Source organism: Salminus brasiliensis, chromosome 10 (assembly GCF_030463535.1).
Source record: "Salminus brasiliensis chromosome 10, fSalBra1.hap2, whole genome shotgun sequence".
NCBI classification, from domain to species: domain Eukaryota; kingdom Metazoa; phylum Chordata; class Actinopteri; order Characiformes; family Bryconidae; genus Salminus; species Salminus brasiliensis.
The window spans coordinates 3,422,887-3,449,218 of record NC_132887.1 but is presented as its reverse complement, the minus strand read 5'-3'; the positions used below and the strand labels follow the sequence as shown (position 1 = coordinate 3,449,218).

Sequence of the window (26,332 nt, the reverse complement as noted above, 5' to 3'; positions counted from 1 at the left end):
GTTCCTCTGAAGGAAGGAGCTCCACTGTTCAGGGTTAGAAGATCTACCTGTGTTTCTGTGTTGAGGGTCTGATTGGGTAAATACTGCTGTTTGGAGGAGCATTGCTGTGAGGATCTCATTGCATCCAGCGACAAGAGCATTTCAGGGGTCAGGATGTTGGATCATCCCCGAAAGTTTTGGATGGAGCACCATCCATCATTCCAGAGAACAGAGCAATGCTCTGAGAGAACACCTCCACATGCTTTGAGGCATGCAGTTAGCACTGTGCTAATAGCTCCAGACCACAACTCAAGAGACTGGACACCGAAAATGGTCTCCAAGCTAATCTGTGAGACAGATCGTACGCAATACAGCCGATATTTCTTCCCCGGGTGTACGCCAGGACAAAACCAAGAGCAAAGAGAGTTTCACTTCACTGGATCCCAATTAAAAGCCTGCGGAGGAATCGTTAGTGAGTGTGCCGGAGCCTCCTACGCACCCCCCAAAAACCCGGAGCACAAAGCAGCGAGTCTTTTTGATGGCAGCAGAGTGTACGGCTCTCTGCTCTTTGATAGCGCATTTCAGAAAGTTCGCTTTGAGCCATGCCTGAACTCTTTTTTTATACGAACTGTTGCTCGACAACAAAGGCTTTCAGTGCGGCACGGAGAAGCATGGTTTTCATTACACACATAATAATCCAACCCCAACTAAACTGGTCCCCCAGGTAGGGTTCAGCTGAAAAACAGCAAGCTGCATGATTGGAATTGACTTTTTGGGGGAGTTTTGGGGGATTTTTAGTTTTTTACGTTGAATAAACCAACACAGCTTTACAAATCCAGGTTTAAGCCTCTTAGCTCCAGGCCTTTTAGCAAACCTTTGGTGACAACAGCAAGAAAAAACTCCCTCCAAGCAGAGGAAGAAACTTCGAGAGGAACCAAAACCATACACATACACTAAATTGACAAAAGTATTTGGACTTCTGAAATCAAAAGTATTAAAAAAAGAGTTTATCCTTCTTTTGTTGAAGTAATCTTTGATCCTTCATGTCTTACGTTATTTCTTCTTTCTTCTTTGTCTGTCTTTTATTAATTACTAATTATGTAAAGCTGCTTTGTGACGACAACAGTTGAAAAAAGCGCTATACAAGTAAATCTGACTTGACTAGAAGTAACTAGAAGTAAGTCTCTACTGTCCAGGGAAGAAGATTTTCTACTAGATTTTGAGTAAAGCATGATTATCACCCCACCTCATCATCCCCAACTTCCCAACCCATCCCAAGAGTACTGGATGGAGTTCCACCAGCCATCATTCCAGAGAGCACAGTTCTTCCACTGCTCCACAGCTCCTCAATGCTGGGGGGCTTTATACCCCTCTATAGCCCTCACCTGGCATTAGGCAGCATGGTGCTAATCGGGTCATGGTTATAGCAAATAAAGTCGGTACATTTCTCTACAGTGAACCTCAATTTCTCACCAACCCCCCGAAAACGCTCTAGTCTAAAGAACAGTACCTTGGTGAGGTGGTGTGGTCTTCAAAGATGAAGATCTCCTCGGTTAATGACTCCTGGATAGACAGGATATCCACAAGGTCTGAAGAACCAGGTCAAAATCCTAGAAGCTACAGCTTTAAAAAAAAACTGCTTATGCTCAAGGTTGTGGGTTCACATCCCTTCATGGTCAAAAGACACAAAATGAAAAGCCAAGAAACCACCAGGCTCTAACAACGCGGCCCTTCCACGCCACTGCACGCAGAGCCTCAACCCATGATTAAGAAACATCTTCAGCATGTGACAGAATGTTGATACGACTTAAAAGCAGACTTTTTGGCTTAGGGTTCGGAAAACCTCTCATTACAGGAAAGAACTGTTCCTCAGTGATTCCTTACAGGACGTCTGTGGAAGAGACAGCAGACAGTTCCAAAAATGGCTTTCTAGACCTTTAAAAGGTATAAAAACACTGTGACATTAACAGCCAGACAGTCCACTCCAACAACGTTCACATATAAGGTCATATTATATATTTTATGGACTTCATGGATGTAAACATGTCTGAGCATGTCAAAACTGTCTGATTCAATAAAAGAAAAATTGCTGATTTGTAGTTTAAAATGTCAGTTTATTATGAAAAGTGTTTGATGTACACACTGCTAATGTAATGTATAATGTTAGTGTAACGGTACACAGAAGGTCAGGGTCACAGTTCGATATAACGACAAAAACGCAACAAAAACCCTAACCTAAATTTCTTCTCATTCTTTGAACAGACAGTCATGCAGTTAAGTTACAGTCTGTTCCAGCAAGTGTCGCATAGCGCCACCCTGAGGTAGCTGGCACAGCATGTAGTGTGCAGTAAAGCAGTAAAACTCAAAAATCATACTCTCTGAAAAAAAAGTTAACTGGTCACAATTAGCTACAAAAATGTCTGTCCCCCTTTTTATTATTATTATTATTATAATTTTAAAAAAACTTTTTAAAACTTTCTCACCCTCACTCTTATTATGTTTATTTGTCTTGTGTATTGTCTTGTAACTCTTATTTATTCCGTAATAACAAAGAGGAAAAACTAAGGAAATAAAAGGAAATAAAAAAAAAAGAAATTAAAACAAACAAAAAACGGAAAAGCATCTTTATGCAGTAAAAGTACAAAATAAATATAATAATAATTAAAAAAAATAAAAGTAGAAGTTTCAGTAGAGCGTTTTCTAATCCACCAAAGTTTTAAAAATGTTAAAAATGTGAATAAAAAACCTCAAAACAAAACCAACACCCCAAAAAGCAAAAAACACAATAGAAATGGCCTAACCTTTCCAAAAGAACAACCTTATTGAGATTTCTATGCTAGTCCAAGGTGGAAATAGAGAATATTGCTAACGTCAAAATGTGAAAAAGTGATAGAAAAGGGTTTTTTATAACAAATGATTACATTTTATATTTGTAGCATTTAGCTGATGCTCTTATCCACAGCGACTTACAAGGTTACTCATATTACAGATGTGGGCCAATGCAGTGTTAGGAGTCTTGCCCAAGGACTCGTATTGGTGTAGGGCACTCAGTCTGGGAATCGAACTGTGGTCTCCTACATGGTGTAATAGCTTACTGGCAGCTAGTGGTTTTATCTGTTGCACCACACCAACCAAAATGATGAGGCCAAAGCCACAAGTCACATGATTGGGCACGGGTGGATAGGAATAATACTATTTAAAATGAAATCAAATCTAATGGTGTAAAGAATTAAAGAATGACCCTGTTCACCCACAGACACTCAGCCATTCACACGCTCAGCATCTGCCCATTGAGTCAAAAAGGCCTCTGTTCTTAAAAACACACTGAATTGACTGTCCATGGCAGTCGAGAGTACCGTACAGTGGCAGAAGATTGAGATTAGCTTAAAGTAAACCATCATTTCCCCAGTCCAGTTCTGTGGTACAGCATGTCCAGATGAAACGGTTATCTGGTCATCAAGTGAGAACTACATTCCTGCCCTTTAACCCAGGAAGGCTATGACCTGTCGGACAGTCATTTACACTGAAAATGTCCTATTTTGGGATCCTGATAAATGTGTCCCTTGTCTCTTTAACACACTGCAGTGTTTTCATTCAGAAGATCAGCCATAATCGCCATGGCCTTGTGTCACGCTACAGCATTTAAACCTTCAGTGCAGCCATTGTGCACATGTCAATGTTTTTACTGGCCCCCAGCCATCGAATTCAATCAGAGCCGGTCTCCAGCTCGACTGTGAGTGCATTACAAGCACAAGAGTGATGTAACGCCTAAGAATACAGGTCTGCACTCGTGAAGAATTAGTAGATCTGCGTCAACCAGCAGACAGATATAATAAGCGCATGAGTGTGGTCAGTGTTTAGGTGCTGTACTAACCCAGGATGATGGATCAGCTGCTGAACTGGTGTTTAAAGTGGCATTTGGAGGCTAAAGGCCTTCGAAGTGGGAATCTCAGTTGGCCGGCAGCGGGGGAACAGTTCATCCTGTCTTTAGGACGGGGAAAAGCTCACTTGAAGACCAAATAAACACTCCAGCTGCAAAGTCTCAGCACTGAGAGGCAGAGTGTATATTCAGGAGTGTTTGAAAGAGCAAGGAAGATAAACGGACTGAGCGAGAACATTATTACTGAGAGAGAAAAAGAGAAAAAGACAGAAAGACGAAGAGCGATTCAAACGAATGCTTTCGAGACCAGCCGGCAGGATAATACGTCCTCGGACCAAGTTATAATGTCAAAAAAATCACGTTTTTCCCTATTATTCTGATTAAACATTGAGCATATTTACTTTCTGATGTTGTGGAGCTTCTGCTAGAAAGCAAAGTTGAGATAAATGACTATCACCAAGCCATTCATTCCTTCCACTCACAAGGCACTTGACATGATTACTGTAAAACAACTGTAGCCAGTAAACATCGCTCGTGACCGAGCTGAAGGAAATGCCACGTTAGAAATCTCGTTAATCTGATAAAGCTGTGTGTCCACTTCTACAGACACGGGAAGCCAGTCATCTGTCAAGACAGCATATCTATTAATAGGGACTGAACCCCTGAGATGTAATCGATCAAAAAACAAATAGCCAATAAGCCAATGGTTAACAATAACAATGGCTGATCTGTCCCAGTGGCTCCTGTCAAGGGGTATTAGTATTATAATATTATATTAGGCAGCAAGTGAGCAGTCAGTTCTTGAAGGTTCTTGGTTGGGGCAACCATACGAATCTAAGCCCCTTTGAGAACCAGAACCTGTCTTTGATGTTCTAGACAGTGACTGGGTCGGAACATCTCCAAAACATCTCCAAAACATCAGGCATAGGTCTTGTGGGGTGTTCTCTCCCGGTATGCAGTGGTCAGTACCTACCAAAAGTGCTCCAAGGAAGGACAACCGGTGAACCGGCGACAAGGCTATAGGCACCCAAGGCTCATTGATGCTCATGAAAGTCCCACCCACCTCACAACCTACAGGACTTGACTTACAGGATGTGCTGCTTGGTGAAACGTCTTGCTGACAGATACTACAGGACTACAGATCTTGAGAGCCTCAATGAGTCAGAGCTGTTATGGTGGCACAAGGGGGATCCACACAATATTAGGCAGGTGGTTTTAATGTTATGGCTGATCGGGGTATTCAGTAGGGGTGCAGCTATCATTATTTTTTATGGCGGATTGGCCAGATCTGATTAACCTACCGACCTTTTTTTAGGGGGTATCAAGCATCAGAGACCTATAACATCATAGTTGACTCTTTGGCCCAATGCCCCCGTTTTGTAGGCTACATAAATACGCCGATATGAAAACTTCAGAAATCAAACACGCCCTAGCTTCTACTCTGACTCAGGGGACAAACTGTGCACTTTTGATTATTTTGGCACACAACCACTTCAGCTCAGAACCTCAGCAACACCAGTCTACCACTGCAGTGGTCTCTCGTGTACGACTTTTCTATATATAAAACCTGAGGTCAGAACAAATCCAGGTTTGGAAGCACTTGCGTCTGTAAGCTTCACCTTATTCAGCATCGTTTGCAGTCCCAGCCCGGCGAGTCCACTGCCAGCCAGTAGAAACACCTGCATCCAATAAAACAGGCCTCATGTCCTCACAACCCCAAAACAAAGAATGACCTCAGCGGCACTTGCGTCAGACCGCCTGGGCAGGTTTATCAGCACAGAACTTTGCTTATCTGAAGGTAGAGGTTTCTCGTTCGGATTATGATGATGATCATTTCATGCCGTTTTAGGGAGCTGAGAGTTAATCTGAAGACGTATCACATAATAGAAATATTAAACCCAGGCCTGAGTGCATGAGTGCAGTTTGCTTCCCACAGTCCCACCCTGAACACACTTCAGATCTAAACACAGTGTGTAGGTAAACTCCTGCATGTCCGAAGAATCAGATGAATCCAAGCTAGATCTGCACATCTCCTGGATCCAGTGGAACATTTTATAATGACAGAAATTAATTAAATAAAAGAAAAAGAAACATGGGACTCCTCATGGAGTCTAGTATTATTTAGAGTTCTCCTCAGATCAACACCTGGTTTGGTGGTAAATCAGGGCTTAATGATGGTAAATCAGGTGAGCTGCTGCTGCTGCTGCTGATGGAGGTGAACACATCCTCCACGCTGTGCTTTATTATTTTAACACAATCTTTTTAATAATGGTAGGTTGAGTGTTTTGTACATTGTACAGCATTAGTTCTCTGAAAATCTCTTCATATTCAAATAAAACATATTGTAACTCAAATATCCCCAAATGAATCAATATAATAAATCAATTGAATCAAATCAAATCAAATCGAATCGAATCAAATTGAATCGGAAATCGAATCAAAGTCGAACAAACTCGCTGGCCTCCATGAAAGACTCCAAGACATCTGAATTAAGGACATCTCAGACAAACTAATGAGCTTTGCTGTTTTAAAAATAACGACTAATTAACTTAGTCGGCTGACTAATATGTGGGCAGTGGTGGCTCAGCGGTTGGGGGTTCGATACCTGGGCTGCCACTAATGCTGCCACTTCAGCCTCTCTGCTCCCTGGGCTGCTCTGCTGGCTGCCCACTGCTCCGGGCATGTGTGCTCACTGTATCACTGTGTGTGTTTGATCACTAGTGTGTGTGTGTGTGTGTGTGTTTGATCACTAGTGTGTGTGTGACCGTGCCAAAATAAAAGTCACTAATACAAACAGACCGTGCCAAAATAAAAGTCACTAATACAAACAGACTGTGTCAAAATAAAAGTCACTAATACAAACAGACCGTGCCAAAATAAAAGTCACTAATACAAACAGACTGTGTCAAAATAAAAGTCACTAATACAAACAGACTGTGTCAAAATAAAAGTCACTAATACAAACGGGCCGTATCAAAATAAAAGTCACTAATACAAACGGGCCGTGTCAAAATAAAAGTCACTAATACAAACAGACCGTGCCAAAATAAAAGTCACTAATACAATTAAAGCAGTAAAACAAAATCATTTCAAACTATAAGCTAGAATTACTGTCTCACAATTGCCTGCCTTTTTTCTTTTTTGCTGATAAATCTGCTGGACAAAACTGATTAAGGGAAAACTAATTTAGTTTTGTTTTATTTTATTGCTGCTACTTAACAAACCCTTTGTTTTAAATTTTAATAGGAAACTTGTATTGTAGTTTTATTTGTATTATATATTAGCACGTTCATGAAAACTGGGATTTTTGAATAAGATCCTCACCTTCCTCCACTTTTAGCTAATAAATGTATAAAACAACCTCAAGCTATATTTTAAATCTGACAGCTCCATTATTTAGTAATTATTACTTGATAACTGAGTGATTCATAATGCTAACAATCAATTATTAATTTCAACAATCATTACTGATTAATTAACTGTTGAAACTGTCATTTATTGCAGTCCTAATGTTGTATGTACATATTTTTTTTTGAATGAATTATTCAGCCTGCACTACCCTTTGGAATGAGCCAGTCAATCAAAACAGAGGCTATTTACATACGCTAGTCAATGGCACCGTAATAAAAGCTTGGTAAATGAATAATATACAACTACATTCATTCCACACCACACAGTCCATCTACCCTGCCTCTACAGAGCTGCTGCTGTGAGTACTGCCTGGGTCACGGCCCTAAAGCAGAATGATGAAACTCAGTGCAGCATCAGTGAGGAGGTGGATGTTAAAGATACTCCCCTGGAACAGGAGGCGGATGGAGAGAGGAGCGAGATGGTGACTGCATGGTTAACGTGGCTTATATAATAGCTCGGCTGCAGCGGCTTCCAGCAAATCAGCTGCGTTTGCACTGCATCCAGTGTGTGTGTGTGAGGCCATGAAGCCAGAGAAATGCTCCCGCTGTACATAGACGGCAGTCCTACAGTAGAGCCGCCTTCACTGATGCTGTGCATTAGATGGAAATCCATCAGTGACAATGGAAATGGGCAAAATGACGATGTTTACCCATGAAAACCTTTGTCTCTTTGAACATATTTACTCAACAGGATGTTTGATCGCCCCCCACCACCACCACCACCACCCACATTTATGTAGAATGTGTAGAATCAGACTCAGGAGCAGAACAATAGCTGCAGATGATCAGAACATGGTTGGATTGGATTATTCTGGAGTCTGGAGTCGGCCCAAATACGGACTTCCTGTTTGTTTGAGTCGGTTCATGTTCATTGTTTGGTTCATGTGTTACACCTGGGACTGGGGGTACTTAAGGAGCCTCTACGCCATCGTTCTCTGCCGTGAATTGAACCGTCTGGATCCTCTAGGACGCGCCGAGGTTCCTCGCACGTTTTGGTGTGTTCAGGTCAGCTGGTGCTTTACCCACATTCAGGAGTAGCTCTCCCTGCTACTCACGTGACTAGCGAGGCTCCCTCGCTTCCTGTCTGGATTCTCAGGTTATCCACGCTCAAGCAAGGCGACCCACGTTCAAGGCAGCACGCTACATATTCAGGTTAGGTCGGCCTTGCCGTTTGGTCTACGGATGGTTCCCCAGCTACCCCTCTCTAGTTATTAGAGCTCGACTCTCCCCTTGTTTAGCTTTAGTGTCCCCATGCCCAGGCTCTTTTCCCTCAGCTTACAGTACAGACTGAGGAGTGAAGGGTACCTTTGAAGCACTACATTAAACTCTCACTTAAAAACCATGACCGAGCCCCTTTAAACACTAAGGCGTAATCGAGTAGCTGCGAGGGATTCGCGCCGCCATTCAGCGTGACAAGTAATTAAGCAGCATCCCCAAGAGATAGCAGTCGTGTTACTTCAGCTAACAGATGATTTTCCACAATGGGACAACACCACGACCTCGTCCAAACAGCATGGTGGTGCACGGGTTAGTGTGTGGATTACTCAAGAGTGCCGTGCTCCAGCGGTGATTTCACAATGGCAAAATAAACATGGGGCACTTCAGGGCGAGAAGGAAGGGGAAATTGAATTTGCTAAAGTGTTAAGTGGATATCCGAGTTAGTTCATTTGCCTGAGGAGTGAAACTAGCATTGTGTAGAGCTGACAGAAAAAAAAAAGGGGGGGGGGTGTAAGGGGGCTAAGGGGGATGGGTGAAAGAGAAGAAAGCATTGTCCTGCTCCCTGTCCTGACTGAAAACTCATACCACAAACAGTACAGCACTGTAGCCTACGGTCACTCCACGCTGGCTTTTGAAAAACTCCTCTAATGTGGAACAGCACATTCCGAAAGTGGTGGACTGTGTGTGTGTGTGTGTGTGTGTGTGTGTGTGTGCAAAACTAAAAGAGCACAACCATTTTTCTTGATTACTGAGGGTAAGGCTTTACATACAGTATTACATATACAGTACATTACAAGGTTTGGACACTTGCCATTTTTTAGCTCGTTGGCTGTTAATTATATACCATATACACTCCATGGCCACTTTATCAGAAACACTTGCCATATACAGTACCAGTCAAATGCTGGACCCCCCTGGTTAAATTTATGCTGATCTTCATCTTGAACACATTAGATCCAAATGCTAGGGTGACCATATTTTTGTTTTTTTTATAGGAGGACACTCTGTAAGGAGGGGTCCGTAATTATGTCATTGGGGGCTTAAGTTGTAGGTCCATGTCAGTGTGTGTGTATGCACCTTTACTCATTTAGTAAAACCAACAAACAGCCTTAATAGTCTACAATATATGACCCAATCACCTCCGTTCAGTTCAACCTGCAACTTAGGCCTACTTAAACAACCCCTCCCCCATCCAGCCACGATGGACACCCGGGTTTCCCTCAAGTTTCCTCTCCATTCAATCAGGAGTGTCCAAACTTTTGACACAACAGCAATGCATATAGGGGACATGTAGGAATAACATCACACAATCCCATATGTACATGAATATGTAAGTATCCATACGTAATAACAATGTGTCCAATATATATGATATATACACTGTGTCCAAATGTTTGTGGACACCCCATTCGAACGAATGCATTCATCTACTTTAAGTTGCACCTATTGCTGACACAGACGTGCACACACACACACACACACACACACACAGCTTGTCTAGTCCCTTTAAAGGTGTACTGCCAATAGAATAGGACTATCTAGAGCAGATGAACATCATGAACCTATTGGCACCATGCTGCTTAATGTCAGGTGTGGGGTAGAGTGGTATAAAGCCCCCTAGCATTAAGCTGTGGAGCAGTGAAAGAACTGTGTTCTCTGGAATGATGGAAGGTGCTCCTTTCAATACTTTTGGGATGAGTTGGGGATGATGAGGTGGGGTGGTGATCATCATCCAACATCCTGACCTCAGTAATAACGCTCTTGTCACTGAATGCTGGGCTGATTTCGGAAGTAACAACGAATGAGCAGGTGTCCCAATACTTTTGTATACATAAGTATCTATATGTATATAATAAAATAAGGCATATTATTATATTAGGGTGCTTACATATAATACATACTGGATACAAGAGGGTGTATGTAAGTGTGTGTGTGTGTGTGTATACAAAAGAGTGAGCGGACTAATGAAAAAGGCCATTTTTCAGTCAGCACTTCATATGAAAGCTCGTCCTGCTTGACGACTCAGCAGTCACATTGTCCAGAGGGAGTCAAGTGCGGCCGAGCTTTTCTCTCCGGTTTATTGCACTTTCTGCGTCCCAGCACAAGCTGGCTCCGTTTCAGCTCTTCAGAAGCGCTTCAGCAGATGTCTGGCTTCTAAGGTAAACGCTCCACCATCGTCGGCCCCTCTGCAGGCACTTTAGCCCTGCCCGGACACTCCCCGGCACTCCACTTAGCCCCCCACAATCAACAGACTGATGCTTCACAGGCCGAAAGACCAGACGCTGCCATCTGGGAGGATACAAGGACTTTTTTCTGCAGGCACCATTTCCCATTTTCACAGACAGTTCACACGCCCACAAATCAACTGGCCTGAAATCAGTGATGCCACACATTTCTATCCGGTCAAACAGGGCCAGAGGATATGGACCTTGTTACCAGCACTGACTTACTGATGCTCCGCCCACTAATCCAATCACCATTAGGCTGCGTTCACATTGACCATTTGAAACCCATCGAGAAATGCACTGATTTGTGTTGCTGGTCTGCTGTGGGAGGGTTTGTGAGTGGAGATGAAAGCTTGTAAATGAAAATTCCCAGCAATTGCTGGCAGCCAATCATGTGGCAGCAGTGCATTGCATAAAATCATGCAGATATAGGACAGCACTTTTAGGTAATGTTTACGTCAGTCATCAGAATGGGGGGACAATGTGATCTCAGTGGCATGATCGCTGGTGTCAGACGGGCTGGTTTGAGTATTCCTAGAAATGCTGACCTCAGGACAGGTTTTAAAACAAAAATATGGTCACCCTAGCATTTGGATCAAATGTTTTTCAGGATGATATTCAGCACACATTCAACTAGGAGTGTCCAAACTTTTGACACAACAGCAATACATATAAGGGACATGTAGTAATAACATATCTCATATGTATATAAATATGTAAGTATCCATATGTAAAAACAATGTGTCCAATATATATTATTTACACTGTGTCCAAATGTTTGTGGACACCCCTTTGAACGAATGCATTCAGCTACCTAAACTTAAAAATTTACATTAAATCAGCAGCTTCAGGATCATGCCGATGCTCCACTGACTGTAACAGGGGGAGAACATGTCTCCGGCATTCACACTCCGGTGCTGCTGCTGCTACTGCACTATAGAGGTTTGGTGGTGGAGCTGCAGGAGGAGAACCTCTCTCCAGAACTGTCAGGCTGTGTAACGCTGCAGAACCCATAGAGTCATATTAGTGTAAAATCCTGTAGTGTTACTCTACTACCGCCTCAGCCCACATGCTGCTCTACCTTCAGATCAAGCTTCTGCAGCTCTTCAAAAGGCATGATTTGTATTTATGGCAGTGAGGTAAAAGTGAATTACGCTCCCTAACTGTATGGGGGAGCCCAGGAGGACACAAAATACAGATTATTAGAGCATGATGCTAAATGAAATGAAATGCCATGCCCATTAGCAAGTGTTGCAAATTTTGTGACGCTGAGTTCAGACAGAGCGTGGCTGAGCCAGTCTACTCCCAAAGCCAGTCAAAAACACTCCAAAAACCATTCAGTCGACTCTGTGCTCTCAGATATGAGGCTTTATTCTTTATACAGTATCGGCGCAATGCTAAACATCAGCATTTATTTAATAAAGAAATCAATTTTCCATTTTTTTAACACTGAAAATTTCACAATTTTTGATTTTGCTCTTAGAAATTAAGCCAGAAGAACCTGAGCATATGTTTCTCAGACACAGCCAGCTGTGAAATATGCTAGGGAGTGCAGAGGCAGTGTAACAGATAGTACACAGGAATGTGCGTCTATAACAATAAAACACGGACCTGCGGCACAAGCGAGCCGAAAGATGTTTGTGGCTATTGATTATTGAGTTTCCTGGAGGGTCATTTCAGACCACTGCTCTCTGCAACCTACATACATGGAGGGGAGAATGAATCCCAATTAGCTGCGAGGCTCTGGAGAGCCTGCAATGTGTGGGAACGCACCGCACTCCAATGCAGAGGGCAACGCTCTCACTGAAGTGAGTGTTACGTAATCCACTTCAGAGCATTGTTTTCACCAGTATTTCTTCCCTATTCTAACCCCCCCTCCCCTTCGGACGGTACGGTGGGCGTTCGTGGTGTTACATCTCCGAAGCTGCAGCTCCAGGGCCTTAAGTCTCCGAGCTGCTGCAACCGGAGATGGTTTCAGTAACACTAGTGGAAGACGGGAGGTCGATGCTTTCATGCAAAGCTAAAGCTCTTCTTCCTGAGATGTAAGCTTGAACTCTGACCACATTGAAAAACACAAAGAGCAGCTTCTGACTGAGACTGCCCAACCTCGAAGCAATAAAGCAATAAGGAGCAAATTAGAGATTTACGAGGAGAGCTTAAATCAGCCTTAGTGAAGTGTGAAGCTCTGGAGATAGGGCCAACTCACCATTACTCCACCATTACACCCTCATTAAAGCACTGTTCCACAGATTTGGTCTGTTTCGGTATAACGAAATTATTCCGTCGTAAACAAAACGTCGTTCAGAGCGGTTTGGGGTGAAGGGTTCCACTCTAGTGTGTTCCAATATTGGTGGATTGAGTCTCTTACAGAAAGTTATTACACCAAATGGTTAAAAATACACTGCCTGGTGGCCGAGACACTAAAATACTCACAGTATTGATCAAAATCAGAGTAAAAAGCTGCTGATCTGCTCAGTAAAACTGATAATAATATTAGTATAAACACTAATAATAATAACACTCCTACAGAAAGTGGTGTTGGTTCTCCATCACTGTGTTCATCATTAGAACATCTCCAAAGTTCTCCTCTCTCATGGAGTCTAGTATTATTTAGAGTTCTCCTCAGTTCAACACCTGGTTTGGTGGTAAATCAGGGCTTAATGATGGTAAATCAGGTGAGCTGCTGCTGCTGCTGCTGCTGATGGAGTTGAACACATCCTCCACGCTGTGCTGGCTGGACTGGGGTCTGGCGTCCAGCAGAACCCTGGAGGAACCGAGCTCTGTTCTTCAGACTAGCTCACCGACAGATCTCACTACTTTCTTCAGAATGAGAAGCTCTTGTTTCTCCTTTTTACTGGATTTATCTTCACCTGCATCTGTTCTGATGAGATCTGGAGCTTCTACTGTAAAAACTCTCTCACTGCTGAGAGACAGGAGACTGAGTGATGGGATTGGGAGTCTTAAACTTCTGCACAGTTCTGCATCGGGTGGAGAGGTACAAGCAGGTTGTCTTAAGGCAAAATAGTCTCCAATAGGATTTAGTGAGGTTCTAGTGAGTGTATGTGTTACTTTAATTTTGATGCAGTTGCCTCATACTTTTACATATAGCTATTTATTAGAATTCATGTTGTTTTAATAAGCAACTTATGTTAATTCAATAATTCATAAATGCCATTTTGAGCCATTAAAGCTCACATAGTATTACTTACATTTTGACTTTGGCTAATAGACTGTAATAGGGCTAGTAAATGGGCTAGTGTGAGACTATATATATATATATATATATATATATATATATATATATATATATATATATATATATTCTCTATGTGTTCGTATATAGAGTTTATATAGTTTAACACTCCAGGCCTTATCACACACTAAGGTGTGTTACTCAGTAACTACAGGGACTTCTGTACAGACTGGTGGGGCTGTTCTCTTTTATAGTAACACTTTCGGCCTGCCAGCGGGACACAGGCTTTATACAGGGTTAATATATTCCTTCATTATGCGTAAGCTTCAGGTTTTCTAAGGTGACATTTCCCTTGAAAATCACAAAAATGTGTCTCTGGACTAAAGGTCAGGGTGGACAGAGGTGGACAATTATATATGTTATCCTGTTTTGTTGTATCATGGAAAATGTTGTTAGTGATACACAATATCAATATGTTTTTATGCTAAGAAAGAACACAGACCAACTGCAGGTTCAGGATTGAGAGTGTAATTAGTCCTGTTTAATTAGTGCAGCAGATTCTGGTTACAAATCAATGTAATAATTAGTGTTGCACCGATACCGGCACTTACACACAGTATCGGTACTGGAAATAGAGAGCACCGATACCATGTAGCTTACTGACGCTTACTGATCTATCTATATATATCTATGTCTGTCTATCTATCTATCTATCTGTCTGTCTATCCGTTTATCTATCTGTCTATCTATCTAAATATATTTATATTTATTTATTTATATATCTATCTATATCTATCCGTTTATCTATCTGTCTATCAATCTATATATATTTATATTCATTTATCTATCTATCTATATCTATCTATATCTATCCGTTTATCTATGTCTATCAATCTATCTATCTATATTTATTTATCTGTCTATCTATCTATCTATCTGTCTGTCTATCAATCTATCTATATTTATATTTATTTATCTATCTATCTCTCTCTCTCTCTCTCTCTCTCTATATATATATATATATATATATATATAAATATAAAGATTATATAAAGATTTAAGTTCTGAAACCAAGTGTTTAAACAACCAGTAAAAGGCAGTCATAAATAGTTATTATGATTATTATTATTATTGGAACTTTTAGCACTTCCATGCCTCCATGTGGTGTTTTGTTGGTTCTGAAACCAAACGTTGAGTTTTAGCAGCTTGTTTAAAAGCCACACACTGAAGTTTAGTAGCTTTTCACACAGAGCCGTGAACCTGAATGTGAAATTTGCTGCAGAAGTTCTTTCTGTTTCTAAACTGGAGTAACTGGAGTCCACTGCTCTGAAATGTGAATTTAAACAGCAGTTAAAAGCTGTTAGTCGAAGCTGAGCCAGATTCTGCTTCTCTACCTGCTTGTGATTCTGCACTGTGGCCATTTTTATTTTTTTTTAGCTCTGAAACTACATAACATGCAAGTGTTACACAGTGTCCTTTTATATTTATGGATCCCAAATGTTTGTATAACAAGTACTAGTATATATTTATGTTAAACTCGCCAATCAATGACACCAATCAGTAGCTTAATTAAGCAATTTCAGTGGCCCTGAACTGAACTGTCCAGAATCTCCTAAATATTTTCAGCACATTTCTTATCTTCTTACATTTTCAAATTTTTGCTTTTTGGATGGATGGATTCAAGCTCCAACCCAGAAGCGTGAGAGTGTGTGTGTGTGTGTGTGTGTGGCTCTTTGGGGCGGTTCCTTCTGCTTTGAATATCCCAAGCTGTAAGACATGGCTTTAATAATTAGGGCATCGGTGACTCAATACCTCAACTTCTCTGGAATCCATGGTTTCCATTACTAGAATAAAATATGCTTGAAATTTTCAGGTTTTCCGAATGCAGAGCAAATGCAATCAGACGTCTGAAAAAAAAACTAATAGCTTCCTCTTAATTTCCCAGTTTTGTTCGGTTTGTTTTCCAGGATGTGTAGTAAGTGGAACCAGGTTTCTGATTTCTCACCAGATCCAGTCTGAATGCACTGAAAGTACTGAAATACGCAGAAATCCTGGACAATAGTTGGAATTCCCATTTAAGACACCGGTTTCCACCGAACTGATTTTTTGGTCATGTGCCAAACAAGACTGGCTCACTACAGTGGTAATGGACCGGCTGGAAACCAGCTGAGGCCTCAGAGCAAAAGCCTGTTGCTGTCCAACTAAGGCCTCTCTGCCTTGAAGACCACTACGTCTGATTATTTAAACCCACCAGCTGTTGGACAAATGGACCCAAGCTCCAACCCAAGCAGCCTAAAGACGTTCTGTATTTGTAAATGAGACGCGTCGGTGTAAAGAACCTTTTTACATCATGTAAAGTTCTAGACCAGTTACAAGGTCTAGGTTTCCTAATACCATCTATAAACCTAGTACCATCTATACACCAGAATGAACCCCACCATGCTCCAAGCCAAAATCTTGAGTGTGTGTGATGGTTCCTTCTGCTTTGAATATCCTGAGCTTTAATAAACAGAGAATACGTGGCTCAATAACTCAACTGTTCTAGGATCTCACTAACACTTCCAGGACAGGTCTCATTTTCCAGGAGTTTCCATGACTGGAACCAACATTCCCTGGTTTTCCACATTTCCTAGAATGCATGAAACCCTGATATCTATAAACCCAACTGTGGATGACTTGAAATGACTGGAATATGCAGAAATCTTTAAATGTAAGAAATCCTGTATTTGTAAATGAGACGCGTCGGTGTAAAGAACCTTTTCACATCATGTAAAGTTCTAGACCAGTTACAAGGTCTAGGTTTCCAAGTACCATCTATACACCTACACTCAATTCTTGAAAGTGTATGACCTTAAAAGGCGGACTGTCTTGAGAACTACTTGAGACTTCAGAGCAAAAGCCTGTTGCTTTCTACTCTGCCTTGAAGGCCACCCTGTCAGCAGAATGAACCCCACCATGCTCCAACCAGCATCTCACTAACACTTCCAGGACAGGTCTCATTTTCCAGGAGTTTCCATGACTGGAACCAGCATTCCCTGGTTTTCCACATTTCCTAGAATGCATGAAAGCCCTGATATCTCCCTAAACCCCACTGTGGATCACTTGAAATGACTGGAATATGCAGAACTTGGGATTCCCCTGTAAAACATTGATCTCCACTGGATGGACCTGCGCTCGCTCGGTCATGTGCCAAACAAGTGTGGCTCACTGCAGTGTTTCTGTCCCGGACAGTCCCGTCTGGGAACCACCTGAGACTCCAGAGAAAAGCCTGTTGCTCTCCACCTGCACCGAAGACCACCTTGTCGGATTATCCAACCTCAGAAGCTTTCAGATTTCGGACAAGACGGATCCAAACATCCAAATCTCCAGAAGCTTAAAAGTGTGTGTATGTGGCTCTCTGGCATGTCTTCTGCTTCCCACCTCTCCAAAGACCCTACATACCTTATCAGACCATTCCACCCCACCAGCTTTTGGCTTTGGGACGGATGGATCCAGGGATCCAAGCAAAGCTCCAGCCCAGAAGCTTGAGTGTGTGTGTGATGGTTCCTTCTGCTTTGAATATCTCAAGCTCGAGCTATTCCCCCCACCCCCCACCCCACCCCATCTCTCCAAGGATCTCCCACGCCTCTCTCCACTGCACATACACACACACACACACACACACACACACACACACACACACATGCACGCGCACCCTATGTAACCTGTATCTGCTGTGTGTTGTTACTAGGATACCAGTAAAACCCACAACCATACCTTGGACCACCCCACATGCTGGTTTGGGGGGATCGGGGGGAACATCTGCAGCAGCAGCAGCAGCACAGTGAGTAAGCAACACCGCTGCAAGTTGGGATACACTTGATAGCCTGCATGCATCCAGAGGCTTCGTTCAGCAGGGAAGCTCCCTCGCTTACCTTGGAGGTTCTGCACTCGTATGTCGCTGATTTGGCCGATAAATTCCTCCCGTTCAAACCAGTCTTCCCACTCGTGGCCGGCCATTACCTTCAGGACGGACTGCTGCTGCTCTTTTGCACCTGGTTTTCCCAAAAAAAAAAAAAAAAAAAAAAAAAAAACCTAAACTAATAGGAGGTTTCTTCCTGAAAATAGAGCGCTCGCGCTTAACCACACGGTGCAGATGGTGGAGCCTCGGTCCAGATGAAGGTGTCTGGAGGCTGGCTGGGCATTTTTGTTGTGGTGAAGTTAAGTTTCGCCGGAGAGAGAGAGCTATAGAGAGAGCAAGAGAGAGAGAGAGAGAGAGCGAATGACTACTGCACCTGGGTTAACGCGTCCTGCTTCTTTCCCCACCCGTATTCCGCAGAGCCCCGCCTCTCTGCGCTAAGACTGGCTAACAGGTCATACACAAGCATGGCTTGCATTTGCATACCGCCACACAGGCCCAATCCTGACGCGCCATGCAAATCAGCGGCCCGCTTGCCCGCTTGCCCGCTTGCGAGCATAGAGTTCCACAGAGAGTACGAGTACGAACCTCTAGCCAATCGTAGCGCGATATGCAAATGAACCATGAGCGTGTCCTTGCAGCCAGTTCTAGCGCAGGAGGCGGGGCTTGTCGCAATACGGGTGCGGGGGGAACTGAGGCGAGGTGCACGCCCACTACCCGTTTACAGCAACGACGACGAAGGAGGCTTGGAATATGGTGGCTGCCGTGCAGACCGGTTGTGCTGAACTGTGGTCCAGGCTGGATTATCGATATTATATCTACGGATATTCGGTTTTTTAGATGTTTATTGATAAGATATTCAACCACACGTGGGTTCAAACACGATATATGTGATGTGCACAACAGTCTTCAATGTTGGGTGTGATAAGTGGGTTTAGGAGACCCCCTGTTCCCCTGAGCAGTGATCCTTCTGGCCCTGCATGTTGGTGGCGATGGGCTGCTCGTGTCCCTCAGTGCATTACAGCACTAATGAAAAGGCCTTTTTACTGCATCCTAATTACATAAAGGTCCTAATAGGATGTGGCGTGCATTATTACACTGTATTACTGAAACCGAAGGTTCGACTGCAGTGATTTTGGCATTTTAATTGAAGTAATACAAGAACGGATGCTAAAGATACCACCCACTACATCGCGAGCTCTTCGCAGGGCTCATCAGATTGGCTCTTCCTTCGCCGATGCTCTGGAAGGCCCAGACACAACCCCCTTCAGTTATTTACCCTTGGTTCTGGTTCGACTGACTGTTGTCCTGAGCATTAATCCTTCATAAAGAGCTGCTCGGTCTGTTTTTAGCCCTGGTTGACCTCTTAAGTTCGTCCTCAGAGAGAGCTTACACCCCTACATCTTGGTGGCGATGAGCTACTGGACTCCCTTAATGTAAAGAAAAGACACTATAGCATTACAGCACTAATGAAAAGGCCTTTTTACTGCATCCTAAATACATAAAGGTCTTGATCTTGACCTCAGGACTACTAATAGGATGTGGCGTGCATTATTACACTGTATTACTATTGCTATTGCAGTAATTTTGGAATGTTAATTGAAGTAATACAGGAAAGGATGTTAAAAGTCCCACTCCTAATCACTGGGGTTAAACATAGGGCCCAGTTCTAACATCTCTAGACACCCACTACATCACCATCTCTCCACAACATCTCTGAAAGACCTAGACACAACCCCCTTCAGTCATTTACCCAATTCTATAATGATATACTGTTAAAATAAAAGGTGCTTCAAATGGTCCTGGTTTAACTGACTGTTCTCCTGAGCATTAATGCTTCATAAAGAGCTGCTTGGTCTGTTTTTAGCCCAAGGTTGACTCTTAGGTTTGTCCTCAGAGAGAGCTCACACCCCTGCATGTTGGTGGCGATGAGCTGCTTGAGTCCACCAGTATAATAAAAGACCATTTAGCATTACAGCACTAACAAAAAGGTCTTTTTACTGCATCCTAAATACATAAAGGTCTTGATCTTGATCTGAGGACTACTAATAGGATGTGGCATGCATTATTACACTGTATTACTATTGCTATTGCAGTAATTTTGGAATGTTAATTGAAGTAATACAGGAAAGGATGTTAAAAATCCCACTCCTAATCACTGGGGTTAAACATAGGGCCCAGTTCTAACATCTCTAGACACCCACTACATCGCCATCTCTCCACAACATCTCTGAAAGACCTAGACACAACCCCCTTCAGTCATTTACCCAATTCTATAATGATATACTGTTAAAATAAAAGGTGCTTCAAATGGTCCTGGTTTAACTGACTGTTCTCCTGAGCATTAATGCTTCATAAAGAGCTGCTTGGTCTGTTTTTAGCCCAAGGTTGACTCTTAAGTTCGTCCTCAGAGAGAGCTCACACCCCTGCATGTTGGTGGCGATGAGCTACTCGAGTCCCTGAGTGTAATAAAAGACCCTACAGCATTACAGCATTAATGAAAAGGCCTCTTTAGTACATGCTAAATGCATGCTAAAGCTTTTTACTACATTGTTGTGGCCTAAAGGGCCCTAACTTCCTACAAAATGGATCTATTTAAAGTCTTTTTCTTTGTTTGTTTGTTTTTTGGACATTTATAGTTGTCGTCCATAGCAACAGCATGTTATGCAATAAGAGTCACGTCTGTGTTTGGGAAGGGGGGGTAAATCTTTGAGTACATTTTTCCAAAATAATGCCGGTCACAGTGGAGTGAACAGATTAACCAACTAATGAAACTCAGAACGACAGTTTGGGCAGTCTGGAAATCCTCTGTAAATCCACAGTTGTTACACATAGATGTTGCAGAATTATCAGAGCCATAACTTTAAAACCACTGACGTAAAGTGAATCACACTGAAGATCAGGGGTCTTAACTTCATGCTTAAAGCGACAGTCTGTAAATATTGCGGATTTGGGGATTTAGAGACCTCTCTGGTGAGAATGTGTAACTGCAGCGAGCACGGCGGGAGAGTAAATGTTAAAATGTGCACTGTGGTCTTCTTTCAGAGCGGCTCAGTCTAAGCATTGCATGTTTACATTTAGTCAGGTTCTTTGGTTGGACTGTGGGTGGAGGAGCTGATGGAGACTGAGGTTGAGGTTCTGATTTCTCCACATATGCAGCAGATCTCCATATGCAGCAGCCGTTCTGATTGAATCAGCGCTATTAGCAGCGCCGGGGTTGCTCAGATAACCGGCAAGTGGTGCTGGATCCTCTTTTAGAGGCTGTGTGTGTGACGGAAGGTAAAGATGTGACATGGCCAGGACAACTACCACAAAAACCTACCAGACCACTCTGTCTGTATTTAGAATTAATATATTAGGCGTTGCAGGGATGGTCACGCAGCACACTGACTCCATTTATTACACTATTTTCTCCCTCCCCCATTCAGACAGACTACTGCTTTTAACTGACATGACTGCTGCTTTAAAAAAAAAAAAATTATATTCTTTAAAAATTCTTCTTAAGAATTTTCTTTTTTTTCTTTTGAAAAGTTTGTATTCTCCAAAAATTCTTCAAAAATATTTTCTCAACCTTACAACAGCCAACAGCCAAGAGTTTGATAAGTACGCCTCTAAAACGATCAATTTAAATAGTTGAATTACTAGAATTAATATCTAATTTAACAGGATTAAACATTAAGATTGTTCTTAAAGTATGATTAGTGTCCGCATTATGAAGATTTCACAGCTTTTAACTGACTATTGCAAAAATAAAATAAATTATTTAAAGTGTAATTATGTTATGCAGTATAAAAGTCTTTGTTACAATTGGCTGAAATAAGAAAATAATAAGTATTTTAAGAAGATCTTAAGAAGTAATAATGAATGACTTTCTTAAGAGAATATTTGGGTACTTTTTGGATCATTGCATTCTAATGAACTTCTTAGTGTTTATCCTAAGAGTCCTTCCTAAGCTTTTGTGAATTTGGCCCCTGGTTCAAATGGCACCTGTCTGGGGGCTCTTGAAGGTGATGTTTTGGAAGCAGGAAAAAATAAGCAAATGTAAGAATCTGAGACACTTTAGCTATGATCAGACTGCAGGCAAATCAAATTTGTTTCTCAAATCAGATCAGATTTGCGAGTCTGGACATCACAAACCTATCTGCAGGGGTTGCTCTTGGTGATGATGAGAGCCTAACAAGCTGCTTTCAAATGTGGAAGCAGGAGAAATGGAGGTCACTCTGGATTTCTGTCTGTCCAGACTATCAAAACTCCATCTGGATAAAATCCAGATATACCAATAATCAGATTTGGACTGGAGGTCTGAAAATAGCCTGGTAGACTGGGTCAGAACATCTCCAAAACATCAAGCAGGTCTTGTGGATTGTTCAGCACCTACCAAAAGCTCTCCAAGAACGGCCAGTGAACCCGGAAACAGGGTCATGGGCACCCAGGGCTCATTGATGCTCTTGGAGGTCCCACCTCACAACTTACAGGACTTACAGGATCTGCTGCTAACGTTGGTCTTATTGCCAGATACCACAGCAGGACACCTTCAGAGGTCTTGTGGAGTCCATACCTCAAATGGTCAGATCTGCTGAGGTGGCACTGCCAGGAATTTTGGGCCCTGTGAAAAGATATTACACTGGGCCCCAACTCACACAATGCTATTTTTAGGGCCCCGGTCACTCACAGGTCTTTAGAAGTGTCCCAACCCCCTTCTATACCTCGCCCCTGAGGGGCCCCTTCTCAATATTAGGCAGGTGGTGCTAATGTTAATAGGAAAATCCAGTTTTCCAGGATGTGGGCCCTCAGTGCTGACTCCTAAATGGGAAATAGGTGCATCCACCCCAATCCCTTAATAAATATTCTGAAGAAACACAGAGACGGTGTTCAGCATTCTGAATACGCAGCGACTCTCAGCCTCCCTCTGAAGATTTATTGCAGCAATAAGGCGTACAGACAGCTGATTAAAATAGCTGTTTTGCTGGGTCCCCAAGCAAGCCAGCACACCACCAGAGACTTCCTGCAGTGGAGGCAGGACACTCTCTCCAAACACACTCTGTTCTGTGTGTGATAGGACAAGTAAAACCGCTCATCCTCTTCTCTCTGCAGTTAAGATGAACTGAGGCTGAGCGGGTCACTTCTTCGCGCTAATATTAATAGCGAGAGATGGGTCACTGCATACTGCCCACTCTCTCTGGCTCACTCTGCTTTTCTCTCTCTTTTTCTTTCTCTCTCTACACCAGACACGACCAGCCGTTGTGTAACACACAGCAGAAAGATGTCACAGAGCGACACACAGCCCACACATAAGCAAGCAAGCAGCAGCAGCAGCATCAGCAGCATCATCATCAACATAGCAGAGGCTCTAAAGAGGCTGGTTAAGGTTCCCTTGATCTCAATCTGAGGACTACTAATAGTGCATGTCCTGCTAACAGTAATGTGCCATTCATTATTACACTATAATACTATTATTATTATTATTATTATTATTATTATTCTATTATCAATATTGCTATTATTGAAGCCTATCAGAAGGTTTGACTGCATGGTTTTTAAGCATGTTAAATGACATAATACAGGATAAGATGCAAAAAATCCAGCACCTAATCACTGGGGTTACACATAGGGCCCAGTCCATTCCCATTCACTCATTTACTCAACCTCATGATGATACACTCTACAAATAGATGCCACAAAAGAACCACTTTTGGTTCCCTAAAGAACCTTGTTTGGAATAGAGGTTGTGTTAGAGTGAGTGTAAAGAACCTTTACATTGATAATGCACCTTTTTTTTTAAGACTGTAGAACCCCATTGGCTTCCCTGGTGACTAAGGCTGTACCTAGCCCTACTGACACCAAGTCAAGTCAAGTCAAGTGGGTTTTTATTTTAATTTCAACTACATACAGAGTACACAGTGAAACGAAACAACGTTCCTCCAGGACCATGGTGCAACATAGACACAGTGCATACAGAACACAAGTGCAACATAGACACAGTGCAGACAGACAACACAACACAATACAGACAGAATAATAAATAATTAGGGGTAGTGTGCAAATTATGCAGGGTGCAATAAATACTGAATCCAGTGAGGTAGTAATTAGTTATTAGTGCAAAATTGTCTGGGGTAAATGGTTGGTGAGAGAGAGAGAGAGAGAAAGAGAGAGAGAAAGAGTGTGTGTGTGTGTGTGTGTGTTTGTATGTGTGTGTATGTGCATGGAACAGAAAAGATATCAGTTCAGAAGTTGAGTGGAGTTGAGAAGTCTGATGGCTTGTGGGAAGAAGCTGTTGCAGAGTCTGGTCGTGTTGGACCGGATGCTGCGGTACCTTCTTCCTGATGGCAGGAGGGAGAACAGTCTATGTGAAGGGTGGGTGGAGTCATCCACAATGCTGGTTGCTTTGCGGATGCAGCGGGCAGTGTAAATGTCCATAACGGAGGGGAGAGAGACTCCGATGATCCTCTCAGCTGTCCTCACAATGCGTTGGAGGGTCTTGCGGTCAGAGGCTGTGCAGGTCCCAAACCAGGCAGTGATTCAGCTGCTCAGGATGCTCTCTATGGTTCCCCTATAGAAGAGGGTGAGGATGGGTGGAGGGAGACAGGCCTTTCTCAGTTTCCGGAAGGAAGAAGAGGCGCTACTTTAATGCATGCTCAGCAACGGCACCAGTTCATGTGGACTCACCAACCACCAACATCTACACCCATACTTGCTACACACCCGCACTACTACAGCAGAGCTCTATATGTAAAATAAAAAACACTGAAATGAAGGAGCGAGAGAGAATTGAGAGACATGACTGAGTTAAAGGGGGGTGACAGTATGGGTAAAGGGTAAAGGGTGGTGCTGGGATGCAGAAACTTTATCATGGACACTCCTCCCAAAAGTCAGTAATTTAATAAACAAATCCTCTACATGTTATAATATGTAAAATAAAGCCAAACAGAACCAAGAAGGGTTCACCAACTAGGGCAACACTAGGAGGGTAAGGACTTTACATGCCTCCCTCTTTTTGAAGTGTCGCAGCCGGCACGCTTGAAGGACAGCGCCGGGTCACCAGCTCCACCACACCCGCTAACAGATGCCTGTGTCGGCCAACATCGCTTAAGAGTGATGAGGGAAGAGAGCGCCATCTACCTACCCGGAGAGAGTACGGCCAATTGTGCTCTCTCAGACTCCGGCCGCTGATGGCAAAACAGCATGGCTCGGAATTGGAGGTCACGACTCCCAGGGTCCCCCTAGTGGCCACTCAGTTATGTGGTTCTTTAAAGAACCTTTTAAAACAATTGCTGTAGATACAGTTGGTGAAAAGCAGTGGGTGTAGTGTAGTGGGTAACAACACCGCCTTCCCCATGGAAGACTAGGGTTCAATTATTGGGCAAGCACGCCACAATACACCAATAAAAGTCCTTGGGTGAGACTCCTAACCCTACATTCTTCTACCTGTGGAATGTATCACATGTAAGAGCTCTGGATAAGAGCTTTTGGTTCTATATAGCATCAAAAAGGGTTCTAATATTGTAGGAAACGTTCTAGATTTTCTCTTCGTTGTTTGGATTTTAAAATCGTTCCTAAAACAAGTCGATTGGTGGTGAACTTTGAGATTTCGAGCTCTGAGATGCTTCAAATCATTTCCTAAAGAGCTGTAATCAAACCGAACTGCTGTAAAGTCAGAGATTTACACTCCTGGCTCATGCCTCGCCTTCACTTATTCACACTAAAGGCTCATTCATTTGTTCAGGCTCCAGTACGTGACACACAGAGTGCATAATCATCATGTTTACACTGCTGAAGTGCCGGCTCTTCTGTTTGCTCTGCACTTCCTTATCAGTAAATCCATCCTCTTTGTAATTACACTGAATGAATACAGGGGACGTTACAGAGGACCGGAAAGCTTGAGGACTTCAGTCTCATTACAGCAGGGCCAGTCGCCAGCTTCAGCGCTTCGGCATGGCCGATCCGTCATTGAGATGACCGGGATGAGCGGAGGAGAGTGAGGAAGACCTTAGCTCAGATGGGACACTGCGATGCTCCTCCTTTAACTCTTATCAGACTCTAACTCTTACACAGCAGCACTGCGGCCCATAAAAGCCAGCTACTGTAGAGATGCTGTGGGTGAACGGATCGGGGTGAGTGAGTTAGCCCGGTGGGCATGGGCTCTGAGTGGGTCCTAAATGGGTTTTATTGTTACAAGCCCACCTTAATCTGACTCCTTTATAGGGCCCTAAGCAGATTTTCATTTGGGCCCCCATACCACCACCTCAGCACCAAATGCTCCATCATTCCATAGGGAGAGAGATATTGTGCAATACGCTGAAGTGCCCGGGCCTTTACTGACCCTTTATCGAACAGTGGCATTGATTAACCTGGTATCGGTAATACCATTTCATTTTATTATTCATGTTATTTTACATTTGTTTTATTTTTTATCATAATATCTTGATGCTCTTGGGGGCCCCCTGGTGCCGTTGCGTCCCTAAGCGGTTGCGTAATTCGAGTATGCCTTAGGCCGGCTCTGCATGGGTCCCGTCTAGGCCCCATTTGCAG

At 42.9% G+C, this 26,332-nt stretch overlaps 1 protein-coding gene across 2 annotated transcripts in view; it reads right to left on the bottom strand.

Annotated features, from left to right (window-relative positions):
* The window catches only part of clmna (calmin a), a 43,262-nt gene extending 25,076 nt beyond the window's left edge, over positions 1-18,186 (bottom strand). The window contains exon 1 of one of the 2 annotated variants that reach the window (XM_072689018.1): positions 17,820-18,186. In XM_072689018.1, the coding sequence (XP_072545119.1) occupies positions 17,820-17,904 (85 nt within the window). In that variant the 5' untranslated portion in view covers positions 17,905-18,186. The remainder of the gene's footprint in view (positions 1-17,819) is intronic. The other variant, XM_072689017.1, reaches the window with a different exon arrangement.
* Positions 18,187-26,332: the final 8,146 nt, after the last annotated feature.